This window comes from Agelaius tricolor, unplaced genomic scaffold (genome assembly GCF_023055355.1).
Source record: "Agelaius tricolor isolate 1412-34295 unplaced genomic scaffold, bAgeTri1.0.p SCAF_171, whole genome shotgun sequence".
Taxonomy (NCBI): domain Eukaryota; kingdom Metazoa; phylum Chordata; class Aves; order Passeriformes; family Icteridae; genus Agelaius; species Agelaius tricolor.
The window spans coordinates 55,605-83,180 of NW_027269431.1; the positions used below are offsets into that span (position 1 = coordinate 55,605).

Sequence of the window (27,576 nt, forward strand, 5' to 3'; positions counted from 1 at the left end):
GCGGGCGGAACTGCCCTCACGCAAGATGGCGGCGCTGCTTCAAGGAAAGAGCGGGAGCTGTCCTGGCTCTCTTTAGAAGCCCCAGGGGTCCTGCAGGGTTTTAGGTCGACTTTGGGGGGGGATTTCGTCGGAATTTTGGGGGCGATTTAGGCTGAATTTGGCGGGTTTAGTCTTAATTTGTAATTCCCGTTGCTCCGCCCGCCTGTGGGAGCACATCCATGACCGGACGGAAGTGCCCTCACCCAAAATGGCGGCGATGCCTCACGCCAGAGACGGGCAGTTTGCGCTGGTTGAGCCTGGGGAGCGCTCCTGGGGACGCTGCCGGGTGGATTTGGGCGCTCTGGTTGAATCCCAGGGGATTTAGGCTCAGTCCCGCCATTCCCAGGCGGATTCCGCCGTTCCTGGTTGGATTTATGAGGGAACGTGGAGCGCTCTGAGGGGAAGGCGGAAGTGCCCTCACCCAAAATGGCGGCGATGCCTCTCGCCGGAGACGGGCAGTTTGCGCTGGTTGAGCCTAAGGAGCGCTCCTGGGGGACGCTTCTGGGTGGATTTGGGCGCTTTGGTTGAATGCCAGGGGATTTGGGCTCAGTCCCGGCATTTCCAGGCGGATTCCGCTGTTACCGGCCGGATTTATGAGGGAGCGCGGAGCTCTTTGAGAAGCCCACAGATTTGCCCTCAACAAAGATGGCGGCACAGCTGCCCCGTCCTGCAGCGCGGACCAATCAGAAGCCGCGCCTGGCAGAAGTACTGGCGGAAGTTCCCCTCACGGCGGCGTCGGCGGCCGCTTCCGGAGGAAACGCTGTGCATTGTGGTCCCGGTGGGGCCCAGCGGCGGCGGAGCGGGGCCGAGGCCGCGGGGGGGGGGCGCGGCCCCGGGGGGGGGCGGGGCGGGAATTTGGGGGCGCCGAGGGAGCCCCGGGACCCCCCCCCGGCAGCGCGGGATGGGCGACAGCGACCGCGGTCAGCACCGGGAGCGGGGAGGGGCGGGAGGGCGGTGCGGAGGGGGTTGGGGAGGCTCCTGAGAGGATTTGGGAGGTTTTGGAGGGTTCTGAGGAGGTTTGGGGGGTCTTGAATGGGTGTGAGGGGTCATGAGGGGATGTGAGGGGTCATGAGGGGTTTTGGGGGTTCCTGAGGGGCAACTGAGGGTCCTAAAGGAGAACTGAGCGTCCTGAGGGGGAACTGGGGGTCCTGAGGGGATTTGGGGTGGTCGTGAGGGAGAATTGAAGGTCCTGAGGATGTCTGGGGGTCGTGAGGGGATGTGGAGGGTCCTGAGGCGGTGTGGGGGGTTCCTGAGGGAGAACTGAGGGTCCTGAGGTGGTTTGGGGGGGTGTGAGGGAGAATTGGCGGTCCTGAGGGGGTTTGGGGGCTCTGAGGGGATGCGGAAGGTCCTGAAGGGGTTTGGGGATGTTGTGAGGGAGAACTGGGGGTCCTGAGGTGGTTTGGGGAGATCGTGAGGTGGTTTGGGGGGGGTGTGAGGGAGAATTGGTGGTCCTGAGGGGGTTTGGGGGCTCTGAGGGGATGCGGAAGGTCCTGAAGGGGTTTGGGGGTGTTGTGAGGGAGAACTGGGGGTCCTGAGGTGGTTTGGGGAGATCGTGAGGGGGTTTGGGGGGTGTGAGGGAGAATTGGTGGTCCTGAGGGGGTTTGGGGGCTCTGAGGGGATGCGGAAGGTCCTGAAGGGGTTTGGGGGTGTTGTGAGGGAGAACTGGGGGTCCTGAGGTGGTTTGGGGAGATCGTGAGGGGGTTTGGGGGGTGTGAGGGAGAATTGGCGGTCCTGAGGGGGTTTGGGGGCTCTGAGGGGATGCGGAAGGTCCTGAAGGGGTTTGGGGGTGTTGTGAGAGAGAACTGGGGGTCCTGAGAGGATGTGAGGGGTCATGAGGGGTATCGGGCGTTCCTGAGGGGGAACTGGGGGTCCTGAGGGGGTTTGGGGGGATCCTGAGTGGGTGTGAGGGGTCATGAGGGGACTGGGGGAATTCTGAGGGGTTTTGGGGGTTCCTGAGGGGGAACTGAGGCTCCTGAGGGTGTTTGGGGGTCATGAGGGGATGTGGAGGCTCCTGAGGTGGTTTGGGGGGATCGTGAGGGAGTTCAGGCGGGTGTGAGGGAGAACTGGGGGTCCTGACGGAGAATTGGGGGTCCTGAGGGGATCTGGGGGGATCTGAGGGGGTTTGTGGGGATCTGAGGGGGTGTGAGGGGTCATGAGGAGATGTGGGGGATCCTGAGGGGTTTTGGGGGTTCCTGAGGGGGAACTGAGGGCCCTGAGGGAGAACTGAGGGTCCTGAGGGGGTTTGGGGGGGTCGTGAGGGAGAACTGGAAGTCTTGAGGAGGTTTGGGGGGTCCTGAGTGGATCTGGGGGGTTCCTGAGGGGGACTGGGGTGTCCTGAGTGGGTTTAGGGGAGGTCCTGAGGGGATTTCGGGGGTCCTGAGGGGATTTAGGGGAGGTCCTGAGGGGATTTAGGGGGTCCTGAGGGGATTTAGGGAATCCTGAGGGGGATTTGAGGAATTCTGAGGGGGATTTGGGGAGTACTGAGGGGATTTTGGGGGTCCTGAGGGGATTTGGGGGGTCCTGAGGGGATTTAGGGAATCCTGAGGGGATTTGGGGGATCCTGAGGGGATTTGGGGAATCCTGAAGGGGATTTGGGGAGTCCTGAGGGGATTTGGGGGGTCCTGAGGGGATTTAGGGAATCCTGAGGGGATTTTGGGGGGTCCAGAAGGGATTTGGGGAATCCTGAGGGGATTTTGGGGGTCCTGAGGGGATTTAGGGAATCCTGAGGGTATTTGGGGGGGTCCTGAGGGGATGTGAGGGGTCCTGAGGGGGATTTGGGGAATCCTGAAGGGATTTGAGGGGTCCTGAGGGGATTTGGGGAATCCTGAGGGGATTTTGGGGGTCCTGAGGGGATTTGAGGAATCCTGAGGGGATTTTGGGGGGTCCAGAAGGGATTTGGGGAATCCTGAGGGGATTTTGGGGGTCCTGAGGGGATTTGGGGAACCCTGAGGGAATTTCTGGGGTCCTGATGGGATTTGGGGATCCAGAGGGGATTTAGGGGAGGTCCTGAGGGGGTTTTTGGGGTCCTTAGAGGATTTGGGGAGATCCTGAGGGGATTTAGGGAATCCTGAGGGGATTTGGGGGAATCCTGAGGGGGATTTGGGGAATTCTGAGCGGGATTGGGGGATCCTGAAGGGATTTGGGGAATCCTGAGGGAATTTGGGGGTTCCTGAGGGGATTTGAGGAATCCTGAGGGAATTTGGGGAACCCTGAGGGGATTTCTGGGGTCCTGATGGGATTTGGGGGATCCTGAGGGGATTTAGGGGAGGTCCTGAGGGGATTTGGGGAATCCTGAGGTGATTTGGGGAATCCTGAAGGGATTTTGGGGAATCCTGAGGGGATTTGGGGAATCCTGAAAAGATTTGGGGAATCCTGAGGTGATTTGGGGGATCCTGAGCGTATTTGGGAGGGTCCTGAGGGGATTTGGGGAACCCTGAGGGAGAACTGGGGGTTCCTGATGGGATTTTGGGGGACCCTTGGCTGCATTTGTGGGTTCGTTACTGAATTTTGGGGGCTCTGGGCTGATTTTTGGGGGATTCTGGTGCATCCTGAGTGGATTTGAGGTGGTTTTGGGGGGATTTGGGATCATTTTGGGGTCCCCGACTGGATTCAGGGGGCATTTGGGGTAATTTTGGGGTCCCTGATGGGATTTTGGGGTGATTTTGGGGTCCCTGTCCTGATTTTGGGGTCCCTGCCCTGATTTTGGGGGATTATTGGGTATTTTTGGGGTATTTTCAGGTCATTTCAGGGTCCCTGACTGGAGTTTGGGTTTTTTGGGAATTTTGGGATAATGTTGGGGTCCCTGACTGGAGATTTTGGAGATTTTGGGAAATTTTGGGGTCCCTGCCCTGATTTTGAGGATTCCTGATGGGATTTTGGGGTAATTTGAGGGTCTCAGATGGGATTTTGGGGGTCCCTGAGCAGATTTTGGGGTATTTTGGTGCAATTTTGGGGTTCCTGATGAGATTTTTGGGGTATTTTGGTGCAATTTGGGGGTATTTTAGTGCAATTTCAGGGTCCCTGACAGGATTTTGGGGGTCCCTGATGGGATTTGCTGCAATTTTGGGCTGATTTGGGGTAATTTTGGGGACCTTGACGTTATATGGGGGTGCTTTGGGCTATTTTGGGGTATTTTGATGCAATTTTGCTGCACTTTGTTGTAATTTGGGGGTCCCTGATGGGATTTTGGGCTATTTTCCTGCAATTTTGGGCTATTTTGCTGTAATTTTGGGCTATTTTGCTGCAATTTTGGGGTTGTTTTGACACAATTTGGGCCATTTTGCTGCAGCTCTGTCACAGTTTTGGGCTATTTCCATGCGGTTTTGGGCTATTTTGCTGTCCCTTGGGGTTATTTTGACACAATTTGGGCCATTTTGCTGCAGTTTTGGGCTATTTTCACGCAGTTTTGGGCTATTTCCATGCAATTTTGGCTGTTTCACTGTCCCTTGGGGTTGTTTTGATGGAATTTGGGCCATTTTGCTGCAATTTTGGGGCTGTTTTGACACAATTTGGGCCATTTTGCTGCAATTTTGGGGCTGTTTTGACACAATTTGGGCCATTTTGCTGCAATTTTGGGGTTGATGTGACACAATTTGGGCCATTTTGCTGCAGCTCTGTCACAGTTTTGGGCTATTTTAATGCGGTTTTGGGGTATTTTGCTGTCCCTTTGGGTTGTTTTGATGGAATTTGGGTCATTTTGCTGCAATTTTGGGGTTGTTTTGACACAATTTGGGCCATTTTGCTGCAGTTTTGGGCTATTTCCATGCAGTTTGGGGCTATTTTGGTGCAATTTTGGGGCATTTTGCTGTAACTTTGGGTTGTTTTGACACAATTTGGGCCATTTTGCTGCAATTTTGGGGTTGTTTTGACACAATTTGGGCCATTTTACTGCAATTTTGGGGTTGTTTTGACACAATTTGGGCCATTTTACTGCAATTTTGGGGCTGTTTTGACACAATTTGGGCCATTTTGCTGCAGCCCTGTCCCAGTCCCGGCGTCCCCCCTCACCTTTGGGGTTGTTTTGACACAATTTGGGCCATTTTGCTGTCCCTTGGGGTTGTTTTGACACAATTTGGGCCATTTTACTGCAGTTTTGGGCTATTTCCATGCAGTTTGGGGCTATTTTGGTGCAATTTTGGGGTATTTTGCTGTAACTTTGGGTTGTTTTGACACAATTTGGGTCACTTTGCTGCAATTTTGGGGTTGTTTTGACACAATTTGGGCCATTTTGCTGCAGCCCTGTCCCACTCCCGGGGTCCCTCTCACATTTTGGGGCTGTTTTGACACAATTTGGGCCATTTTGCTGTAACTTTGGGGTTGTTTTGACACAATTTGGGTCCCTTTGCTGCAGTTTTGGGGTTGATGTGACACAATTTAGGTCCCTTTGCTGCAGCCCTGTCCCGCTCCCGGGGTCCCCCCTCACATTTTGGGGTTGTTTTGACACAATTTGGGTCCCTTTGCTGCAGCCCTGTCCCACTCCCGGGGTCCCCCCTCACATTTTGGGGTTGTTTTGACACAATTTGGGCCATTTTGCTGCAGCCCTGTCCCAGTCCCGGGGTCCCCCCTCACATTTTGGGGTCCCTCCCCTCCCCCTCTCGTTCCAGACTGCCGCAGCCCCGACAGCTCCAGCGCCGCCTCCCCTCCCCCGCCCGCCCCTCCCCCCATGGGGTCCCCGCCCCTGGGCCCCGCCCCCGCCCTGGGGGGGGGGTTGGGCTTGGGGTCCCCGTTCCCCGTGATCGGCTCCTCCATGGGCTCCCCCCAGAGCCTCGGCTACGGCAGCGGCAGCGGCAGCGCAGCACAGGTGAGCATGGGGGGGAGAATAATGGGGAATGATGGGGGATAATGGGGGAAATGATGGGGGAATGGTGGGGAAATAATGGGGGAAATGATGGGGGAAATATGGGGGAATGATGGGGGAAATAATGGGGATTAATGGGGGAATAATGGGGATTAATGGGGAAAAATAATGGGGAAAAATAATGGGGAAAAATAATGGGGATTAATGGGGAATAATGGGGGAAATATGGGGGAAATGATGGGGGAATGATGGGGAATAATGGGGGAAATAATGGGGAAATAATGGGGAATGATGGGGGAATAATGGGGAATAATGGGGAAATAATGGGGATTAATGGGGGAATGATGGGGGATTAATGGGGGAAATGATGGGGGAAATAATGGGGAAATAATGGGGGAATAATGGGGATTAATGGGGGAAATGATGGGGAAATAATGGGGATTAATGGGGGAAAATAATGGGGATTAATGGGGGAATGATGGGGATTAATGGGGGGTTAATGGGGGAATAATGGGGAATGATGGGGAATGATGGGGAATGATGGGGGAAATAATGGGGATTAATGGGGGGAAATAATTGGGGAATGATGGGGGAATAATGGGGAAATAATGGGGAAAATAATGGGGAATAATGGGGGATTAATGGGGGAAAATAATGGGGGAATAATGGGGAAATAATGGGGGAATGATGGGGAAAATAATGGGGGAAATAATGGGGATTAATGGGGGAATGATGGGGGAAATAATGGGGGAAATAATGGGGGAATGATGGGGAAATAATGGGGAATAATGGGGAAATAATGGCGGGAAAATGGGGGAATAATGGGGAATGATGGGGGAATAATGGGGAAAATGGAGGGAAATGGGGGGAAAATGGGGGAATAATGGGGGGAAATAATGGAGGAATGATGGGGGAATGATGGGGGGGAAATGGGAATTTGGGGAGGGAAAAACGGGAGGATTTGGGGGGAAAATAATGGGATTTGTATGGAAAAATGGGGTTTTGGGTGAAAAATGGGAATTTTGGTGGAAATGCTGGGGATTTTGGGTGGAAATGGGATTTTTTGGGGGGGAGAAAAATAAGATTTTTTGGGGTGCAAAAACCGGATTTTTGGGGTGAAAATTGGGGATTTCAGGGGGAAAACCCCTGGGGCTTTGGGGATAAAGTTCTGTTTGTCGGTTTTGCCCAAACTTGGTGTTTTTTGCCCTAAATTTTGGTTTTTTCCCCCCAGCTGCCCCCGGGGCCGGTGGGGCTGGCGCTGCCCCCCGGGGGCGGCCCCGAGGACGTGAAGCCCCCGCTGGGCATCCGGGGAGGCCAAAACTGCAACGCCCACGGGGCTGGGAAACGGCTGTGCGCCATCTGCGGGGACAGGAGCTCAGGTTTGGGGGGAAAAATGGAGATTTTGGGCAAAAACCGGGAAAAAATGGGAAAAAATGGGGAAAAAATGGGAATATTGGGGAAAAAACGGGGAAAAAATGGGATTTATTGGGCCAAAATTGGGGATTTGGGGCAAAGGAAACGCCTGTGCAACATCTGCGGGGACAGGAGCTCAGGTTTGGGGAGAAAACACGGGATTTTGGGCAAAAACCGGGAAAAAATGGGAATTTCGGGGAAAAAACGGGAATATTGGGGAAAAAAGGGGGAAAAAATGGGATTTATTGGGCCAAAATTGGGGATTTGGGGCAAAGGAAACACCTGTGCAACATCTGCAGGGACAGGAGCTCAGGTTTGGGGAGAAAAACCCGGATTTTGGGCAAAAACCGGGAAAAAATGGGAATTACAGCGAAAAAATGGGGAAAAATGGGGAAAAAATGGGGAAAAACGGGGAAAAATTGGGGATTTGGGGTAAAGGAAAGGCCTGTGCGCCATCTGCGGGGACAGGAGCTCAGGTTTGGGGAGAAAAACCCGGATTTTGGGCAAAAACCGGGAAAAAATGGGAATTACAGCAAAGAAATGGGGATATTGGGGAAAAAATGGGGAAAAAATGGGGAAAAAATGGGGATTTGGGGCAAAGGAAACGCCTGTGCAACATCTGCGGGGACAGGAGCTCAGGTTTGGGGAGAAAACATGGGATTTTGGGCAAAAACCGGGAAAAAATGGGAATTACTGCAAAGAAATGGGGAAAAAATGGGGAAAAAACGGGATTTATTGGGCAAAAATTGGGGATTTGGGGTAATGGAAACGCCTGTGCAACATCTGCGGGGACAGGAGCTCAGGTTTGGGGAGAAAAATGGAGATTTTGGGCAAAAACCGGGAAAAAATGGGGATTACGGCGAAAAAATGGGGAAAAATGGGGAAAAAATGGGGAAAAACGGGGAAAAATTGGGGATTTGGGGTAAAGGAAACGCCTGTGCGCCATCTGCGGGGACAGGAGCTCAGGTTTGGGGAGAAAAACCCGGATTTTGGGCAAAAACCGGGAAAAAATGGGAATTACAGCAAAGAAATGGGGATATTGGGGAAAAAATGGGGAAAAATGGGCAAAAATTGGGGATTTGGGGTAAAGGAAACGCCTGTGCACCATCTGCGGGGACAGGAGCTCAGGTTTGGGCTGAAAAACCCGGATTTTGGGCAAAAACAGGGGAAAAATTGTGAATTTCGGGGAAAAAATGGGGAAAAATGGGGAAAAAATGGGGGGAAAATGGGGATTTGGGGCAAAGGAAATGCCTGTGCAACATCTGCGGGGACAGGAGCTCAGGTTTGGGGAAAAAAATGGAGATTTTGGGCAAAAACGGGGGAAAAATGAGCAAAATTGGACATTTTTTGTGAAAAAATTGGAGTTTGGGGCAAAAAAAAGAGAATTTGGGGGTAAAAATGGGAATTTGGGGACAAAGGGAGCGACTGGGTAACATCTGTGGGGACAGGAGCTCAGGTTTGGGGAGAAAAACCGGGATTTTGGGCAAAAATGGGGAAAAATGGGAATAAATTGGGAATTTGGGTGAAAAAATGGGAATTTTTGGGGAAAAAATGGGGAATAAATTGGGAATTTTTGTGGAAAAATGGGAATTTGAGGAAAAAAAAGAGAATTTGGGCCAACCATGGGAGCTGGGGAGAGGAGCTGGGATTTCCCTGGGGGATTTTGGGTCAATTTGGGGAATTTTGGGTGCATTTTGCTCCATCCTGGGCCCATTTTTGTGCCGATTTTTTGATTTTTCTGCCGAATTTTGGGGATTTTGTCCCAAATCCTGTGGGAATTCCAAATTCCAGGGAAACATTTTGGGCTTTTGGCTGTGAGGGCTCGGCCAGGTGGGTTTGGAGTCAGTTCTGGGCCCATTTTTGGGTGGATTTTGCTCCATTTTGGGCCCATTTTTGCAGCCATTTTTTTATTTTTGCACTGATTTTGCTCATTTTTGTCCCAATTTTTTGGGATTTCCCACAAATTCCATCAAAATTCCCAATTCCAGGAAAACATTCCAGGATTTTGAGCTGCAGGTGGATTTTGGGTCAATTCTGGGTGGATTTTGGGCCGATTTCTGTCGATTCTGCGCCGATTTTTGCCATTTTCACCCCAATTTTTGCCATTTTCACCCCAATTTTTTGGGATTTCACCCAAATCCCATTGGAATTCCCAATTCCAGGGTTTCCAGCTCAGAGGGCTCGGCCAGGTGGATTTTGGGTCCATTTTGGGTGGATTTTGTTCCATTCTTGGCCGATTTTTGTCCATTCTTGGCCGACTTTTGGCCAATTTTTCCCATTTTCACCCCAATTTTTTGGGATATCCCACAAATTCCATGAGAATTCCCAATTCCAGGAAACCATTCCAGGGATTTCGAGCTACAGCTGCATTTTGGGTCAATTCTGGGTTGGTTTTGGGCCGATTTTCGCCATTTCTGGGCCGATTTTCACCATTTCTGGGCCATTTTCCACCATTTTTTGGCCGATTTTGACCCCGTTTTTTTTGGATTTCATCCCAAATTCCCTAAAAATCTCTGGATTCCAGGCCAGCCCTTTGGGCTGTGGAGCTGTGAGGGCTGCAAGGGCTCTTCAAGGGCACTTTGGGCCATTCTGGGTCAATCTTGGGTGGATTTTGTTCCATTCTTGGCTGATTTTTGGCCAATTTTTCCCATTTTTGTTCTGATTTTTTTGGATTTTCCACAAATTCCATGAAAATTCCCAATTCCAGGAAACCATTCCAGGGATTTGGCTGTGAGGGCTTTGTCAGGTGGATTCTGGGTCAATCTTGGGTGGGTTTTGCTCCATTTTGAGCTGATTTTCGCCGTTTTTGGGTCGATTTTGGTGCAGATTTTTTTGGATTTCATCCCAAATTCCCTAAAAATCTCTGGATTCCAGGCCAGCCCTTTGGGCTGTGGAGCTGTGAGGGCTGCAAGGGCTCTTCAAGGGCACTTTGGGGCCATTCTGGGTCAATCTTGGGTGGATTTTGTTCCATTCTTGGCCGATTTTTGGCCAATTTTTCCCATTTTTGTTCTGATTTTTTTGGATTTTCCACAAATTCCATGAAAATTCCCAATTCCAGGAAACCATTCCAGGGATTTGGCTGTGAGGGCTTTGTCAGGTGGATTCTGGGTCAATCTTGGGTGGGTTTTGCTCCATTTTGAGCCGATTTTCGCCGTTTTTGGGTCGATTTTGGTGCAGATTTTTTTGGATTTCATCCCAAATTCCCTAAAATCCCCAATTCCAGGAAACCATTCCAGGGTTTTGGCTCTGAGGGCTCGGCCAGGTGGATTTTGGGTCAATTCTGGGTCAATCTTGGGTGGATTTTGCTCCATTTTGAGCCAATTTTCGCCGTTTCTGGGCCGATTTTCACCATTTTTGGGCCGATTTTGACCCTGATTTTTTTGGATTTCATCCCAAATTCCCCAAAAATCTCTGGATTCCAGGCCAGCACTTTGGGCTGTCGAGCTGTGAGGGCTGCAAGGGCTCTTCAAGGGCACTTTGGGCCATTCTGGGTCCATTTGGGGTCAATTTTTGTTGATTCTTGGCCGATTTTTGGCCAATTTCTCCCATTTTTGTTCTGATTTTTTTGATTTCCCACAAATCCCATCAAAATTCCCAATTCCAGGAAACCATTCCAGGGATTTCGAGCTGCAGCTGCATTTTGGGTCAATTCTGGGTGGGTTTTGGGCCGATTTCTGTCGATTCTGGGCCGATTTTCGCCATTTTGGGGCCGTTTTTCACCATTTTTGGGCCGATTTTGACCCCGTTTTTTTTGGATTTCACCCCAAATTCCCCCAAATCCCCAATTCCAGGCCAGCACTTTGGGCTGTCAAGCTGTGAGGGCTGCAAGGGCTCTTCAAGGGCACTTGGGGCCATTCTGGGTCAATCTTGGGTGGATTTTGCTCCATTTTGAGCCGATTTTCACCATTTCGGGGTCGATTTTCGCCGTTTCTGGGCCGATTTTGACCCCGATTTTTTTTGATTTCACCCCAAATTCCCTAAAATCCCCAATTGCAGGAAACCATTCCAGGGATTTTGAGCTGCAGCTGCATTTTGGGTCAATTCTGGGTCAGTTTTGGGTTGATTTCTTTCAATTCTGAGCCGATTTTCGCCACTTCTGGGCCGATTTTCTCCGTTTCTGGGCCGTTTTTCACCATTTCTGGGCCGATTTTGACCCCGTTTTTTTTTGGATTTCACCCCAAATTCCCTAAAAATCTCTGGATTCCAGGCAAGCACTACGGCGTGTCGAGCTGCGAGGGCTGCAAGGGCTTCTTCAAGCGCACGATCCGCAAGGACCTGACCTACACCTGCCGCGACAACCGCGAGTGCGTGGTGGACAAACGGCAGCGCAACCGCTGCCAGTACTGCCGCTACCAGAAGTGCCTGGCCACGGGCATGAAGCGCGAGGGTGAGACTGGGACGGACTGGGATAAACTGGGAGGGACTGGGAGGGACTGGGAGAGGGGTCTGGGCGAAAAAACGGGGGGAAAAGGGCAAAAAACGGGGAAAAAATCCGCCAAAAATTGGGATTTTGAGAGCCAAAATAGCGAGGAAATGGGGATTGGGGATACTGGGAGGGACTGGGATGGACTGGGAGAGACTGGGAGGGACTGGGATAAACTGGGAGGGACTGGGAGAGGGGTCTGGGCGAAAAAACGGGGAGAAAAGGGCAAACAACGGGGAAAAAATCGGCCAAAAATTGGGGGATTTGGGGGTGAAATGGGTGGGAAATGGGGATTTGGGGAGACTGGGAGGGACTGGGATGGACTGGGATAAACTGGGAGGGGCTGGGATGAACTGGGAGAGGGGTCTGGGCGAAAAAACGGGGAGGAAACGGCAAAAAACGGGGAAAAAATCGGCCAAAAAATGGGGGTTTTGGGGGTGAAATTTCCCCCATTATTTCCCATCGTTCCCCCATTATTCCCCCATTTATTCCCCCATTTATTCCCCCATTATTTTCCCCATTTCCCCCCTGTTTTTCCCCATCATTCCCCCATTATTCCCCCATTATTTTCCCCATCATTCCCCCATTTCCCCCCCATTATTTCCCCCATTATTCCCCATTATTTCCCCCATTATTCCCCATTATTTCCCCCATTATTCCCCATTATCCCCCCATGATTTCCCCATTTCCCCCCATCATTCCCCCATCATTCCCCCATTATTTCCCCCATTTTTCCCCCATTATTTCCCCCATTATTCCCCATTATCCCCCCATTTTTCCCCCATCATCCCCCCATTATTCCCCCATCATTCCCCCATCATTTCCCCCATTTCTCCCCCATTATTCCCCATTATTCCCCCATCATTCCCCCATTATTCCCCCATTTATTCCCTATTATTCCCCCATTATTCCCCCATCATATCCCATTATTCCCCATTATTCCCCCATTATTCCCCCATTATTCCCCATTATTTCCCCCATTTATTCCCCATTTCTCCCCCATTATTCCCCCATTATTTTCCCCCTCCCCAGCGGTGCAGGAGGAGCGCCAGCGGGGCAAGGACAAGGAGGGCGATGCCGATTTCGGGCTGGCCCCCAATGAGGAGATGCCGGTGGAGAAACTTCTGGAAGCCGAGCTCGCCGTGGAGCCCAAGAGCGACGACGGCGCCGGCCCCGGGGGAGCCTCCGTGAGTGCAAAATTTGGGGGATTTTGGGCGATTTTGGGGAATTTGGGGGATTTGGGAGAGGGGAGGAAGGCCAGGGTGAAAGGAGGGCTTGGGAATCCCAAAATCCCCAGGAATTCCCACAGAAATTGGGGAAAATTCCACCAAAAGTGGGGAAAATTCCCAGTAAAAATCAGCCAAAATTGCTATTGGCATAAGCAAAGATTTCCCCAAAATCTCTCAAAATTCCGGCAAAAATCCTCAAAAATTCCCTAAAAATTCTGGCAAAAATCCTCGAAAATTTCCTCTGAAAATCCCCCCAAATTCTCAAAAATTTGGGCAAAATTCCTTGAAAATTTTCCCAAAAATCCCTCAAAAATTCCACCAAAAATCCTCAAAAATTCCCCCAAAATCCTCCAAGAGCGACGACGGCGCCGGCCCCGGGGGAGCCTCCGTGAGTGCAAAATTGGGGCAATTTTGGGCGATTTTGGGGATTTTGGGGGATTTGGGAGAGGGGAGGAAGGCCAGGGTGAAAGGAGGGCTTGGGAATCCCAAAATCCCCAGGAATTCCCAGAGAAATTGGGGAAAATTCCACCAAAAGTGGGGAAAATTCCCATTAGAATCAGCAAAATTTTCCCCAAAATCTCTCAAAAATTCCTCAAAAATCCTTCAAAATCCTGGCAAAAATCCTCAAAAATTTCCTCCAAAATTCTGGCAAAAATCCTCAAAAATTCCCTAAAAATTCCGGCAAAAATCCTTCAAAATTTTCCCCAAAGTCTTTCAAAATTCGGGCAAAAATTCCCTCTAGAAATCCTCCCAAATCCTCAAAAATTTGGGCAAAAATCCTCAAAAATTTGGGCAAAAATCCCTCAAAAATTCCACCAAAACACCTCAAAAATTTCCTCCAAAAATCCCCCCAAATCCTTGAAAATTTTCCCAAAAATCCCTCAAAAATTCCCCCAAAATCCTCCAAGAGCGACGACAGCGCCGGCCCCGGGGGAGCCTCCGGGAGTGCAAAATTTGGGGAATTTTGGGGATTTTGGGGGTTTGGGAGAGGGGAGGAAGGCCAGGGTGAAAGGAGGGCTTGGGAATCCCAAAATCCCCAGGAATTCCTGGAGAAATCGGGGAAAATTCCACCAAAAGTGGGGAAAATTCCCAGTAAAATCAGCCAAAATTCCCCTTAGAATCAGCAAAATTGTCCCAAAAATCTTTCAAAATTCTGCCAAAAATCCTCGAAAATTTCCTCTAAAATTTTTCAAAATTCTGACAAAGATCCTCAGAAATTTGGGCAAAAATGCTTGAAAATTTTCCCAAAACCCCTCAAAAATTCCCTTAAAATCCTCCAAGAGCAATGACAGCACCGGCCCCGGGGGAGCCTCCGGGAGTGCAAAATTGGGGCAATTTTGGGCAATTTTGGGGATTTTGGGGATTTGGGAGAGGGGAGGAAGCCCAGGGTGAAAGGAGGGCTTGGGAATCCCCAGAGAAATTGGGGAAAATTCCACCAAAAGTGGGGAAAATTCCCAGTAAAATCAGCCAAAATTCCCATTAGAATCAACAAAATTGTTCCCAAAAATCCTTCAAAATTCTGGCAAAAAATCCTCGAAAATTTCCTCCAAAATTCCCCAAAAATCCTCGATAATTTCGTCCAAAATTCCCCAAAAATCCTCGAAATTTTCCTCCAAAATTTTTCAAAAATCCTCAAGAATTCCAGCAAATATTCTCGAAAATTTTCCCCAAAAATCCTTCAAAATTTCAGCAAAAATCCTCAAAAATTTCCTCCAAAATTTCCTCCAAAATTCCAGCAAAAATCCTCAAAAAATTCCTCCAAAAGTCCCCAAAAATCCTTGAAAATTCTGGCAAAAAAATCCTCGAAAATTTCCTCCAAAATTCCGGTAAAAATCCTCAAAAATTTCCTCCAAAATTTTTCAAAATTCTGACAAAAATCCTTGAAAAATTCCAGCAAAAATCCAGGAAATTTTTCCCAAAAATACTTCAAAATTCCAGAAAAAATCCTCCAAAATTTCCTCCAAAAATCCCCCAAATCCTCAAAAATTTGGGCAAAAATCCTTGAAAATTTCCCCAAAAATCCCTCAAAAATTCCCTTAAAATCCTGGCAAAAAAATCCTTGAAAATTCCCCCCAAATCCCTTCAAAATTCTGGCAAAAATGCTCAACAATTTCCTCCAAAATTCTCAAAACTTTGGGCAAAAATCCTTGGAAATTCCCCCAAAATATTTCAAAAGTTGTGGCAAAAATCCTTGAAAATTTTCCTAAAAATCCCTCAAAAATTCCCTTAAAATCCTCAAAAATTCTGGCACAAAATCCTTGAAAATTGCCCCAAAATCCTTCAAAGTTCTGGCAAAAATCCTCAAAAATTCCCCCAAAATTCTCCAAGAGCGACGACGGCGCCGGCCCCGGGGGAGCCTCCGGGAGTGCAAAATTGGGAATTTTGGGGCATTTTGGGGATTTTGGTGGGAATGTTGGGGAGGGGTCTCAATTTACCCAAAAATCTGAGATTTTCCCCCAATTTTCATCCATTTGGGGTCAATTATCCCCATTTTTTCTGGAATTTTCCCCATTTTTGGGCTGATTCCCGACGGGTTTTTTCTGGAATTTTCCTCTTAGGAATTTTAGGCTGGGTTTGGAATTCTGGGAATGTCGGGGGGGGTCTCAATTTACCCCAACATTTGGGATTTCCCCCCAATTTTCCCCATTTCTTGGCCGATTTTCAGGCTGTTTTTTCCCCATTTCTTGGCCAATTTTGGGCCGTTTTTCCCCATTTTTGGGCCAATTCCTGCTGGTTTTTTTCCAGAATTTTTCCCTTAGGAACTCTGGGCTGGGTTTGGAATTCTGGGAATGTCGGGGGGGGGGCCTCAATTTACCCCAAAATTTGGGATTTTCCCCCAATTTTCCCCATTTCTGGGCCGATTTTCGGGCTGTTTTTTCCCCATTTCTGGGCCGATTTTCGGGCTGTTTTTTCCCCATTTCTTGGCCAATTTTGGGCCGTTTTTCCCCATTTTTCCTCCCATTCTCGCCAGGCTTTTTCCAGAATTTTCCCCTTTAGGAATTGTGGGATGAGTTTGGAATTGTGGGAGTGTGGGGGGGGTCTCAATTTACCCCAAAATTTGGGATTTCCCCCCAATTTTCCCCATTCTGGGCTGATTTTCGGGCTGTTTTTTCCCCATTTCTTGGCCAATTTTTGGCTGTTTATCCCCATTTTTGGGCCGTTTTTCCCCATTTTTGGGCCGATTCCCTCCAGGTTTTTCCAGAATTTTCCCCTGTAGGAGTTGTGGGCTGGATTTGGGATGGTGGGAGTGTCGGCGGGGGTCTCAATTTACCCCAAAATTTGGGATTTCCCCCCAATTTTCCCTATTTCTGAGCCGATTTTCAGGCTGTTTTTTCCCCATTTCTTGGCCAATTTTGGGCCGTTTTTCCCCATTTTTGGGCCGATTCCCGCCGGGTTTTTTCCAGAATTTTTCCCTTAGGAATTCTGGGCTGGGTTTGGGATAGTGGGAATGTCAGCGGGGGGTCTCAATTTGCCCCAACATTTGGGATTTTCCCCCAATTTTCCCCATTTCTTGGCCGATTTTCAGGCCGTTTTTTTCCCCATTTCTGGGCTGATATTTGGCCGTTTTTCCCCATTTTTGGGCCAATTCCTGCTGGGTTTTTTCCAGAATTTTCCCCTTAGGAATTCTGGAATGGGTTTGGAATTGTGGGAGTGTTGGGTGGGGTCTCAATTTACCCCAAAATTTGGGATTTCCCCCCAATTTTCCCCAATTCTGAGCCGATTTTCGGGCCGATTTCGGGGCAGATTTTCCCCATTTTTGGGCCGTTTCTCCCCATTTTTCCTCCGATTCCCGCCGGGTTTTTTCCGGAATTTTCCCCCTTAGGAGTTGTGGGCTGGATTTGGGATGGTGGGAGTGTCTGGGGGGGTCTCAATTAACCCCAAAAATCCAAGATTTTTCCCCAATTTTCCCCATTTTTGGGCCGATTTTCGGGGCAGATTTTCCCCATTTTTGGGCCGATTCCCACCGGGTTTTTTCTGGAATTTTCCCCTTTAGGAATTCTGGGATGGGTTTGGGCTGGTGGGAATGTCAGGGGGGGGTCTCAATTTACCCCAACATTTGGGATTTTTCCCCCAATTTTCCCCATTTCTGGGCCAATTTTCAGGTTGATTTTTGGGCGTATTTTCCCCATTTTGGGGCCGTTTTTCCCCATTTTTGGGCCGATTCCCGCCGGGTTTTTTTCCAGAATTTTCCCCTTTAGGAATTCTGGGCTGGGTTTGGAATTCTGGGAATGTCGGGGGGGGGTCTTAATTTACCCCAAAATTTGGGGTTTCCCCCCAGTTTTCCCCATTTCTGGGCCAATTTTTGGCCATTTTCCCCCATTTTTGGGCCGTTTCTCCTCATTTTTGGGCCGATTCCCTCCAGGTTTTTCCAGAATTTTCCCCTGTAGGAGTTGTGGGCTGGATTTGGGATGGTGGGAGTGTCGGGGGGGGGGGGGGGGGGGGGGGTGTCTCAATTTACCCCAAAATTTGGGATTTCCCCCCAATTTTCCCTATTTCTGAGCCGATTTTCAGGCTGTTTTTTCCCCATTTTCAGGCCGATTTTGGGGCAGATTTTCCCCATTTTTGGGCCGTTTTTCCCTATTTTTGGGCCGTTTTTCCCCATTTTTGGGCTGATTCCCGCTGGGTTTTTTCGGGAATTTTCCCCTTTCGGAACTGTGGGCTGGGTTTGGGACGGTGGGAGTGTCGGGGGGGGTCTCAATTTGCCCCGAAATCGCCCCAAATTCAGCCCAATGACCCGGTGACCAACATCTGCCAGGCGGCCGACAAGCAGCTCTTCACCCTGGTGGAGTGGGCCAAGAGGGTCCCCCACTTCTCGGGGCTCCCCTTGGACGACCAGGTCATCCTGCTCAGGGCAGGTCAGCTGGGATTTGGGGCGATTTTGGGGGAATTTGGGGGATTTTGGGAAAAAATTGGGGGATTTTGGGCGAAATTTGGGGGATTTTCGGCCAAAATTGGGGGATTTTGGGCCAAAATTTGGGGATTTTCGGGGTGGATTTGAGGGGGTTTGGGGCAATTTTTGGGTGGTTTGAAGGGGTTGGAATGGGGGTTTTGGAGGGGATTTGGGAATGGATTTGGGAGTTTTGGGGTGGATTTGGGAATTTTGGGGGAAAGATTTGGGGGATTTTGGGCCAGTTTGGGGGGGTTTTGAGGGGTTCTAAGGGAATTTGGGGGGTTTGGGGTGGGGCCAAGAGGGTCCCCCAGAGCTCGGGGCTCCCCTTGGACACCCAGGGCCTCCTGCTCAGGGCAGGTCAGCCGGGAATGGGGCACTTTTGGGGGATTTTGGGAAAAATTTGGGGGATTTTGGGCGAAATTTGGGCGATTTTGGGCCAAATTTCGGCGATTTTGGGCCAAAATTTGGGGATTTTCGGGGTGGATTTGAGGGGGTTTGGGGCAATTTTTGGGTGGTTTGAAGGGGTTGGAATGGGGGTTTTGGAGGGGATTTGGGGAAAATTTGGGGGATTTGGGCAAAATTTGGGGGATTTTGAGCAAAATTTGGGGGATTTTTGAGGTGGATTTGAGGGAGTTTGGAGCAAGTTTTGGGTGGTTTGAGGGGGTTGGAGTGGGGGCTTTGGAGGGGATTTGGGGGTGGATTTGGGAATTTTGGGAAAAATTTCAGGGATTTGAGGCAAAATTTGGGGGATTTTGGGCAAAATTTGGGGGATCTGGGGCCAAAATTTGGGGGATTTTGGGGTGGATTTGAGGGGGTTTAGGGCAGTTTTGGGTGGTTTGAGGGGGTTGGAATGGGGATTTTGCGAGGTTTGGAGGGGATTTGGGGATGGATTTGGGAATTTTGGGGTGGTTTTGGGAATTTTTGGGAAAAATTTGGGAGATTTTGGGCAAAATTTGGGGGATTTTGGGCGAAATTTGGGGGATTTTGGGCCAAAATTTGGGAATTTTCGGGCTGGATTCGAGGAGGTTTGGGGCAGTTTTGGGGAGCTTTAGGGAGGATTTAATGGGGATTTTGGGGGGTTGGGAGGATGTATTTGGGAATTTTGGGGTGGTTTTGGGAATTTTTGGGAAAAAATTGGGGGATTTTGGGCGAAATTTGGGGGGATTTTGGGGCAAAATTTGGGGGGATTTTCGGGTTGGATTCGATGTGGTTTGAGGGGGTTGGAATGGGGATTTTGGGAGGTTGGGAATGGATTTGGGAATTTTGGGGGTGCATTTGGGAATTTTGGGCAAAATTTGGGGGATTTTGGGCAAAATTTGGGGGATTTTGGGGTGGATTTGAGGGGTTTTGGGGCAAGTTTGGGGCAGTTTTGGGGGGTTTGAGGGGGTTGGAATGGGGATTTTGGGTCTTTTTGGAGGGGATTTGGGGTGGATTTTGGAATTTTGGGCAAAATTTGGGGGATCTGTGGCCAAAATTTGGGGGATTTTGGGGTGGATTTGAGGGGGTTTAGGGCAGTTTTGGGTGGTTTGAGGGGGTTGGAATGGGGATTTTGCGAGGTTTGGAGGGGATTTGGGGTGGATTTGGGAATTTTGGGGGTGGTTTTGGGAATTTTTGGGAAAAATTTGGGAGATTTTGGGCAAAATTTGGGGGATTTTGGGCGAAATTTGGGGGATTTTGGGCCAAAATTGGGAATTTTCGGGCTGGATTCGAGGAGGTTTGGGGCAGTTTTGGGGAGCTTTAGGGAGGATTTAATGGGGATTTTGGGGGGTTGGGAGGATGTATTTGGGAATTTTGGGGTGGTTTTGGGAATTTTTGGGAAAAAATTTGGGGGATTTTGGGCGAAATTTGGGGGATTTTGGGCAAAATTTGGGGGATTTTGGGTGAAATTTGGGCGATTTTGGGCGAAAATTTGGGGATTTTCGGCCAAAATTTGGGGATTTTCGGGGGTGATTGGGGCAATTTTTGGGTGGTTTGAAGGGGTTGGAATGAGGGGTTTTAGAGGGGATTTGGGGGTGGATTTGGGAATTTTGGGAAAAATTTGGGAGATTTTGGGCAAAATTTGGGGGATTTTTTGGCAAAATCGGGGGGATTTTTGGCCAAAATTTGGGGATTTTCAGGGTGGATTTGAGGGGGTTTGGGGGCAGTTTTGGGGCAGTTTTGGGTGCTTTGAAGGGGTTGCAATGGGGATTTTGGGTCTTTTGGAGGGGATTTGGGAATTTTGGGGGAAAAATTTGGGGGATTGGGGCAAAATTTGGGGGATTTTCGGCCAAAATTTGGGAATTTTCGGGGTGGATTTGAGGGGGTTTGGGGCAGTTTTGGGGTGGTATAATGGGGATTTAGGGGGGTTTGGAGGGGATTTGGGGATGGATTTGGGAATTTTGGGCAAAAATTGGGGGATTTTGGGCAAAATTTGGGGGATTTTGGGCCAAAATTACAGGATTTTCGGGGTGGATTCGAGGGGGTTTTGGGTGGTTTGAGGGGGTTGGAATGGGAATTTTGGGGGTTTGGGAGGGGATTTGGGTGGATTTGGGAATTTTGGGGGAATTTTGGGAAGAATTTGGAGGCTTTGGGGCAAGTTTGGGGTGGTTTTGAGGGGTTCTAATGGGAAATTTGGGGGTTTTTGGGGGGCTTGGAGGGTTTGGAAGGGATTCCCAAAAATTCCTGGAAAATTCCAGCCTGGAAGGAGCTGCTGATCTTTCCCCAAAATCCCCAAAAATTCACATTTTCCTCTCTCATTTGGGTGTTTTTTGTCCAATTTTCGCGGGGTTTTTTGCAGGATTTTGGGGATTTCTCTCAGAATTTTCATTTTTTCCCCAAAATCCCCGGAATTTTGCCCCATTCCAGGCTGGAAGGAGCTGCTGATCGCGTCTTCTCCCACCCCAAAAATTCAGACTTTTTCGCTCAATATTTGGGTGGTTTTCGTCCGATTTTCGCAGGTTTTTTTGCAGGATTTTGGGGATTTCTCCCAGAATTTTGATTTTTTTTTCCCCCAAACCCCAAAAACCCCCAAATTTGTGTCCCTGCAGCCTGGAAGGAGCTGCTGATCTTTCCCCAAAATCCCCAAAAATTCAGATTTTCCCTCTCATTTGGGTGTTTTTTTGTCCAATTTTCGCGGGGTTTTTTGCAGGATTTTGGGGATTTCTCTCAGAATTTTCATTTTTTCCCAAAATCCCCGGATTTTGCCCCATTCCAGGCTGGAAGGAGCTGCTGATCGCGTCCTTCTCCCACCCCAAAAATTCAGATTTTTCGCTCAAATTTGGGTGGTTTTCGTCCGATTTTCGCAGGTTTTTTGCAGGATTTTGGGGATTTCTCCCAGAATTTTGATTTTTTCTTCCCCAAAATCCCCGGATTTTGCCCCATTCCAGGCTGGAAGGAGCTGCTGATCCTCTCTCTCCCACCCCAAAAAATTCACATTTTCCCTCTCATTTGGGTGTTTTTTTGTCTGATTTTCGCGGGGTTTTTTGCAGGATTTTGGGGATTTCTCCCCCGAATTTTCATTTTTTTTCCCCAAATTTCCCAATTTCTGTGGATTTTGCCCCGTTCCAGGCTGGAACGAGCTGCTGATCGCGTCGTTTTCCCCACCGCTCCATCGCGGTCAAGGACGGGATCCTCCTGGCCACGGGGCTGCACGTGCACAGGAACAGCGCCCACAGCGCCGGCGTCGGCGCCATCTTCGACAGGTCTGGGATTCCGGAACCTTCCGGACCTTCCGGGGGCTTCCGGGACCTTCCAGAACTTTCCAGGGCCTTCTGGAACCTTCCTGGGGCTTCCAGGAGCTTCTAGAACCTTTCTGGGCCTTCCAGGGGCTTCTGGGACCTTCCAGAACCTTCTGGGGCCTGCTGGGGCCTTCTGGGAACTTCCAGGGGATTCTGGGACCTTCCAGGGGCTTCCAGAATCTTCTGGACCTTTCAGGGGCTTCTGGGACCTTCCAGAACCTTCCAGGCCTTCCGGGACCTTTCTGGGCCTTCCAGGGGCTTCTGGAACTTTTCCAGGGCCTTCCTGAACCTTCCAGGACCTTCCAGAACCTTCTGGAACCTTCCAGGGGCTTCTGGGACCTTTCTGGGCCTTCCGGAACCTTCCAGGGCTCTTCCGGGACCCTTCCTGGGCCTTCCAGGGGCTGCTGGAACCTTCCAGGGCCCTTCCAAGAGCTTCTGGAGCCTTCTGGAACCTTTCAGGGACTTCCAGGGGCTTCTGGGACCTTACAGAACCTTCCTGAACCTTCTGGGAACTTCCAGGGGATTCTGGAAACTTCCTGGAACCTTCCAGGACCTTCCAGGCGCTTCTGGAACCTTCCAGGGCCTTCCTGGAACCTTCCTGGAGCTTCTGGGGCCCTTCCGGGGCCTTCCAGGGCCTTCAGGAACCTTCCAGGCCTTCTGGGACTTTCCTGGGCCTTCCAGGGGCTTCTGGAACCTTCAAGGGCTTTCCGGAAACTTCCAGGGGCTTCCGGGACCTTTCTGGGCCTTCCAGGACCTTGCAGGCTTTCTGGAACCTTCTGGAACCTTTCAGGGGTTCTGGGACCTTCCAGGGCCTTCCAGAACCTTCCAGGGCCTTCCGGGACCTTCCAGGGCCTTCCAGGGGCTTCTGGAACCTTCTGGAACTTTCCAGGGCCTTCCTGAACCTTCCAGGGCCTTCTGGGAACTTCCAGGACCTTCCAGAACCTTCTGGAACCTTCCAGGGGCTCTGGGACCTTTCTGGGCCTTCTGAAACCTTCCAGGGCTCTTCCGGACCTTCCAGGGCCTTCCAAGAGCTTCTGGAACACTTTCAGGGACTTCCAGGGGCTTCTGGGACCTTACAGAACCTTCCTGAACCTTCTGGGAACTTCCAGGGGGATTCTGGGACCTTCCTGGAACCTTCAGGGGCTTCCCGGAACCTTCCAGGGGCTTCCAGAATCTTCTGGAACCTTTCAGGGGCTTCTGGGACCTTCCAGAACCTTCCAGGGCCTTCTGGAACCTTTCAGGGCCTTCCAGGGCCTTCCTGGAACATTCCAGGGCCTTCCGGGGCCTTCAGGAACCTTCCAAGGCTTCTGGGACCTTTCTGGGCCTTCCGGAACCTTCCGGGGCCTTCCAGGACTTTCCAGAACCTTCCTGGGCCTTCCAGGGGCTGCTGGAACCATCCAGGGCCTTCCAGGAACTTCCGGGGCCTTCTGGGACCTTCCCGGAACCTTCCAGAACCTTCCAGGGGCTTGTTGGGCTTTTTTGGGAATTTTGGGTGGAATTTGTGGGAATTTCAGGTGGGATTTTTGGGAATTTTGGTGGGATTTTGGGGAATGTTGAGGAACTTTGGGAACTTTTTCTTGAGATTTTTGGAAATTTTGGGTGGAATTTGGGGTGGGATTTTTTAGGAATTTTTGGGAATTTCTGTTGGGATTCTTTGGGAATTTTTGTTGGGATTTTTTAGGAATTTTTGGTGGGAATTTTTTGTTCAGATTTTGGGAATTTTGGGTGGGAATTTTGGGTGGCATTTTTAAGGAATTTTGTGAATTTTGGTTGGGATTTTTAGAAATTTTTTGCGAGTTTTTGTTGGGATTTTTTGGGTAGGAATTTAAGGAATTTTGGGTGGGAATTTCAGGAATTTGGGGTGGGATTTTTGGGGGATTTTGGGGATTTTTTGTTGAGATTTTGTGGGAATTTTGGGGTGGGATTTTTAGGGCCCGGTGCCATTTTGCTGCTTTTGGTGCCGTTTTGGGTGGGATTTTCTCCATTTTTGGGATTTTTTTTCAATTTTTTGCAGAATTTCCATTGAAATTTTGGGATTTTTGTCTCAGATTTGGGGAATTTTGGGTGGGAATTTTGGGAACTTTTTGTTGGGATTTTGGGGAATTTTGGGTGGGATTTTGAAGGATTTTTGGGAATTTGGGTGGGATTTTTTAGGAATTTTGGGGAATTTCTGTTGGGATTCTTTGGGAATTTTTATTGGCAATTTTGGGGATTTTTTTGGAATTTTGGGTGGATTTTGGGTGGAATTTTGGGTGGGAATTTCAGGATTTTGGGTGGGAATTTTTTGGGCCCATTTCCCGTGGGTTCTTTGGGGAATTTTTGGTGCCGTTTTGGGGGGTGGGATTTTCTCCATTTTTTGGGGTTTTTTTGTCAATTTTCCTGAATTTGTTGGGATTTTGGTCTCAGATGTGGGGAATTTGGGCAATTTTGGGATTTTCCAGGGTTCTGACGGAGCTGGTGTCCAAGATGAGGGACATTGAGGGATGGACAAGACGGAGCTCGGCTGCCTCAGGGCCATCATCCTCTTCAACCCCGGTGCCTTTGGGGGAAAAACGGGGAAAAATGGGAAAAAATGGGAAAAAATGGGAAAAAATGGGAAAAAAATGGAAATTCTGGGGCCTGGGGGAGGAAAAATGGGGATTTTGGGGAGAAAAATGGGGATTTTGGGGAGGATTTGGGAGAAAAATGGGAGTTTTTTGGGGAAAAAAATTGGAATTTTTTTGTAATTTTGGGAGGGTTTGGGGGGGAAAAATGGAAATTTTGGGGTAAAAATGGGAATTTTGGGGGCAAAAAAATGCAGATTTTGGGATGAAAATTGAGATTTTTTTTGAGGGAAAATTGGGGATTTTCAGGTGAAAATTGAGATTTTTTTGGGGGGGAAATGGGGATTTTGGGGAGGATTTGGGGAAAAAATGGAAATTTTTGGGGAAAAAATTGGATTTTTTTTGTAATTTTGGGAGGGTTTGGGGGGGGAAAATGGAAATTTTGGGGTAAAAATGGGAATTTTGGGGGCAAAAAAATGCAGATTTTGGGGTGAAAATGGAGATTTTTTGGGGGGGGAAATGGGGATTTTGGGAGGATTTGCAGGAAAAAAATGGGAATTTTTTGGGAAAAATTGATTTTTTGTAATTTTGGGAGGGTTTGGGGAGGAAAAATGGAAATTTTGGGGGAAATAATGGAGATTTTGGAGGAAAATGGAATTTGGGGGCAAAAAATGGAGATTTAGGGGATCTAATGGAGATTTTGGGGTGAAATTTGAGATTTTTTTGGGGGAAATGGGGATTTTTGTCAGAAAAGGAGGAATTTTGGGGGAAAAGCGGGAATTTGGGGAAAAGTGGGAATTCCAGGGGTTTGGGAAGGAAAGATGGGGATTTGGAGAAAAAAAAAAGGAATTTTTTTGGAATTTTTGGGGAAAAAATTGGATTTTTTTGGAATTTTGGGAGGGGCTTGGGGGGAATGGGAATTTTGGGGATAAAAATGGGGATTTTGGGGAGGATTTGGGGGAAAAAATAGGAGGTTTTTTTTGGGTGAATTTTGGGGTTTTTGAGGTTTTTCAGCGACCAAGGGGCTCCAAAACCCTTCAAAAATTCAATTCCATGGGAAATTTGGGGGAAGTTTGGGCATTTTGGGGATTTTTCTGGGTTGTTTTTAATATTTTTGGGATCTCTGGGATCATTTTTGGGGTGGATTTTGGGGTTTTTGGGGTTTTTCAGACACCGAGGGTCTCTCAAAACCTTCAAAAATTCAATTTCATGGGGATTTTGGGGGAAATTTGGGCATTTTTGGGAGGAATTTTTTGGGGTTTTTTTGTATCCAGGATAATTCTGGAATCTCCTGTTGGATTTTTGGGGTGAATTTTGGGGTTTTTGGGGTTTTTCAGACGCCAAGGGGCTCTCGAACCCCTCGGAGGTGGAGCTGCTGCGGGAGAAGGTTTACGCATCCCTGGAGTCGTATTGCAAACAGAAATACCCAGAGCAGCAGGGCAGGTACGGGGGAAAAATAATGGGGAAAAAATGGGGGAAAATGGGGAATAATGGGGGGAATAATGGGGAATAATGGGGGAAATAATGGGGAAAAATTGGGAAAAAATGGGGGAAAAAATGGGGGAAATAATGGGGGAAAAATGGGAAATAATGGGGGCAAAATGGGGGAAAAATAATGGGGGAATAATGGGGAAAATAATGGGGGAAAAATGGGGGAAAATGGGAAAAAATGGGGGGAATAATGGGGGAATGATGGGGGAAAAATAATGGGGAAAAATGGGAAAATAATGGGGGAAAAATGGGGGAAATGTGGGGGAATAATGGGGGAAAAGTGGGGGAATAATGGGGGAATAATGGGGGGGAATGATGGGGAAAAATGGGGGAATAATAATGGGAGAAATAATGGGGGAATAATGGGGAAAAATGGGGGAAAAATGGGGAATGATGGGGGAATAATGGGGGGGGAAATGGGGGAATAATGGGGGAAAAATTGGGGAAAAATAATGGGGGAATAATGGGGAAATAATGGGGGAATGATGGGGGAATTATGGGAAAAAATGGAGGAAATGATGGGGAAAAAATGGGGAAATAATGGGGGGAAAATGGGGGAAAAATGGGAAAATAATGGGGGGAAAATGGGGGGAATAATGGGGGGAATGTGGGGGAATAATGGGGGAATAATAATGGGAGAAATAATGGGGGAATAATGGGAAAAAATGGGGGGGAAAATGGGGAATAATGCGGGAAATAATGGGGGAATGATGGGGGGGGAAATGGGGGAATAATGGGGAATGATGGGGGAAATGAGGGGGGAAATGGGGGAAAAATAATGGGGGAAATAATGGGGGAATAATGGGAATGATGGGGGAATAATGGGGGGAAAATAATGGGGAAAAATGGGGGAATAATGGGGAATAATGAGGGGAAAATGGGGGAAATAATGGGGAAATAATGGGGGAAAATGGGGAAAAATGGGGGAATGATGGGGGAAAAAATGGGGGAATAATGGGGAAAATGGGGAAAAATGGGAAAAAATGGGGGAATAATGGGGGAAATAATGGGGGGAAAGTGGGGGAATAATGGGGAATGATGGGGGAATGATGGGGAAAATAATGGGGAAATAATGGGGAAAAATGGGGAAAATTGGCAAAAATGGGGGAAAATGGCGGAAATAATGGGGGAAATGGGGAAAAATGGGAGAAAAATGGGGGAAAATAGGGGAAAATGTGGAAAAGGACGAAAAATACAAAAAAATGGGAAAAGGGAATAAAAAGGGAAAAATCAGAAAAAAATGGGGGGAAAAGAGGGAAAAATCGGGGAAAAAAGGGAATAAAAAGAGGGGAAAATCAGGAAAAAAGGGGGAAAAAAGCCAAAAAAAGGGGAAAGTGCTGGAAAAGATGGAAAAGGCTGGGAAAAGGTGGAATTGCCTAAAAAAGGGGAATTTTGGCGCAGGTTTGCGAAGCTGCTGCTGCGGCTGCCGGCGCTGCGCTCCATCGGCCTCAAGTGCCTGGAGCATCTGTTCTTCTTCAAACTCATCGGGGACACCCCCATCGACACCTTCCTCATGGAGATGCTCGAGGCCCCCCACCAGCTCTCCTGAACCCCAAAAATATCCCAAAATATCCCCCAAAATCCCACAAAAATCCCACAAAAAATCCCTAAAAAAATCCCCCAAAAAATCCCAATTTTTGCCCTTTTTTTTTGGAATTTTTTGGCCCATTTTTCACCCCCCTCGTTGCTCCCTATGGGTGCTCACAGAGGGGAAAAATTTGGGGACCCCTCCTCCAAAAACTCCCCAAAATTTCCCCCCATTTCTCCCAAAATTTCCCCAAAATTTCCCAATTTTTCCTCCTTTTTTCCCCATTTTTCCCCCATTTTCCCTCCCCTCGTTGCTCCCTATGGGTGCTCAAGGAGGGGGAAATTTTGGGAGATCCCCCCCCAAAAGACCCCAAATTTCCCCAATTTTTCCCAAATTTTTCCCAATTTTTCCTCCAATTTTTCCGATTTTTTCCCATTTTCCCCCATTTTCCCTCCCCTCGTTGCTCCCCATGGGTGCTCAAGGAGGGGGAAAAATTTAGGGAACCC

General features: G+C 49.0%; 1 protein-coding gene across 1 annotated transcript; it reads left to right on the forward strand.

The window, feature by feature from the left end:
• Positions 1–793: 793 nt before the first annotated feature.
• Positions 794–27,185, forward strand: LOC139587057 (retinoic acid receptor RXR-alpha-B-like). Its single transcript, XM_071420893.1, is given in 12 exon segments — positions 794–959; positions 5,643–5,839; positions 7,068–7,215; positions 11,457–11,636; positions 12,705–12,859; positions 17,628–17,757; positions 21,339–21,370; positions 21,372–21,472; positions 23,950–23,989; positions 23,992–24,043; positions 25,389–25,494; positions 26,944–27,185. Coding segments are annotated over 12 exon segments (1,308 nt in total). The 5' UTR covers positions 794–940; the 3' UTR covers positions 27,092–27,185.
• Positions 27,186–27,576: the final 391 nt, after the last annotated feature.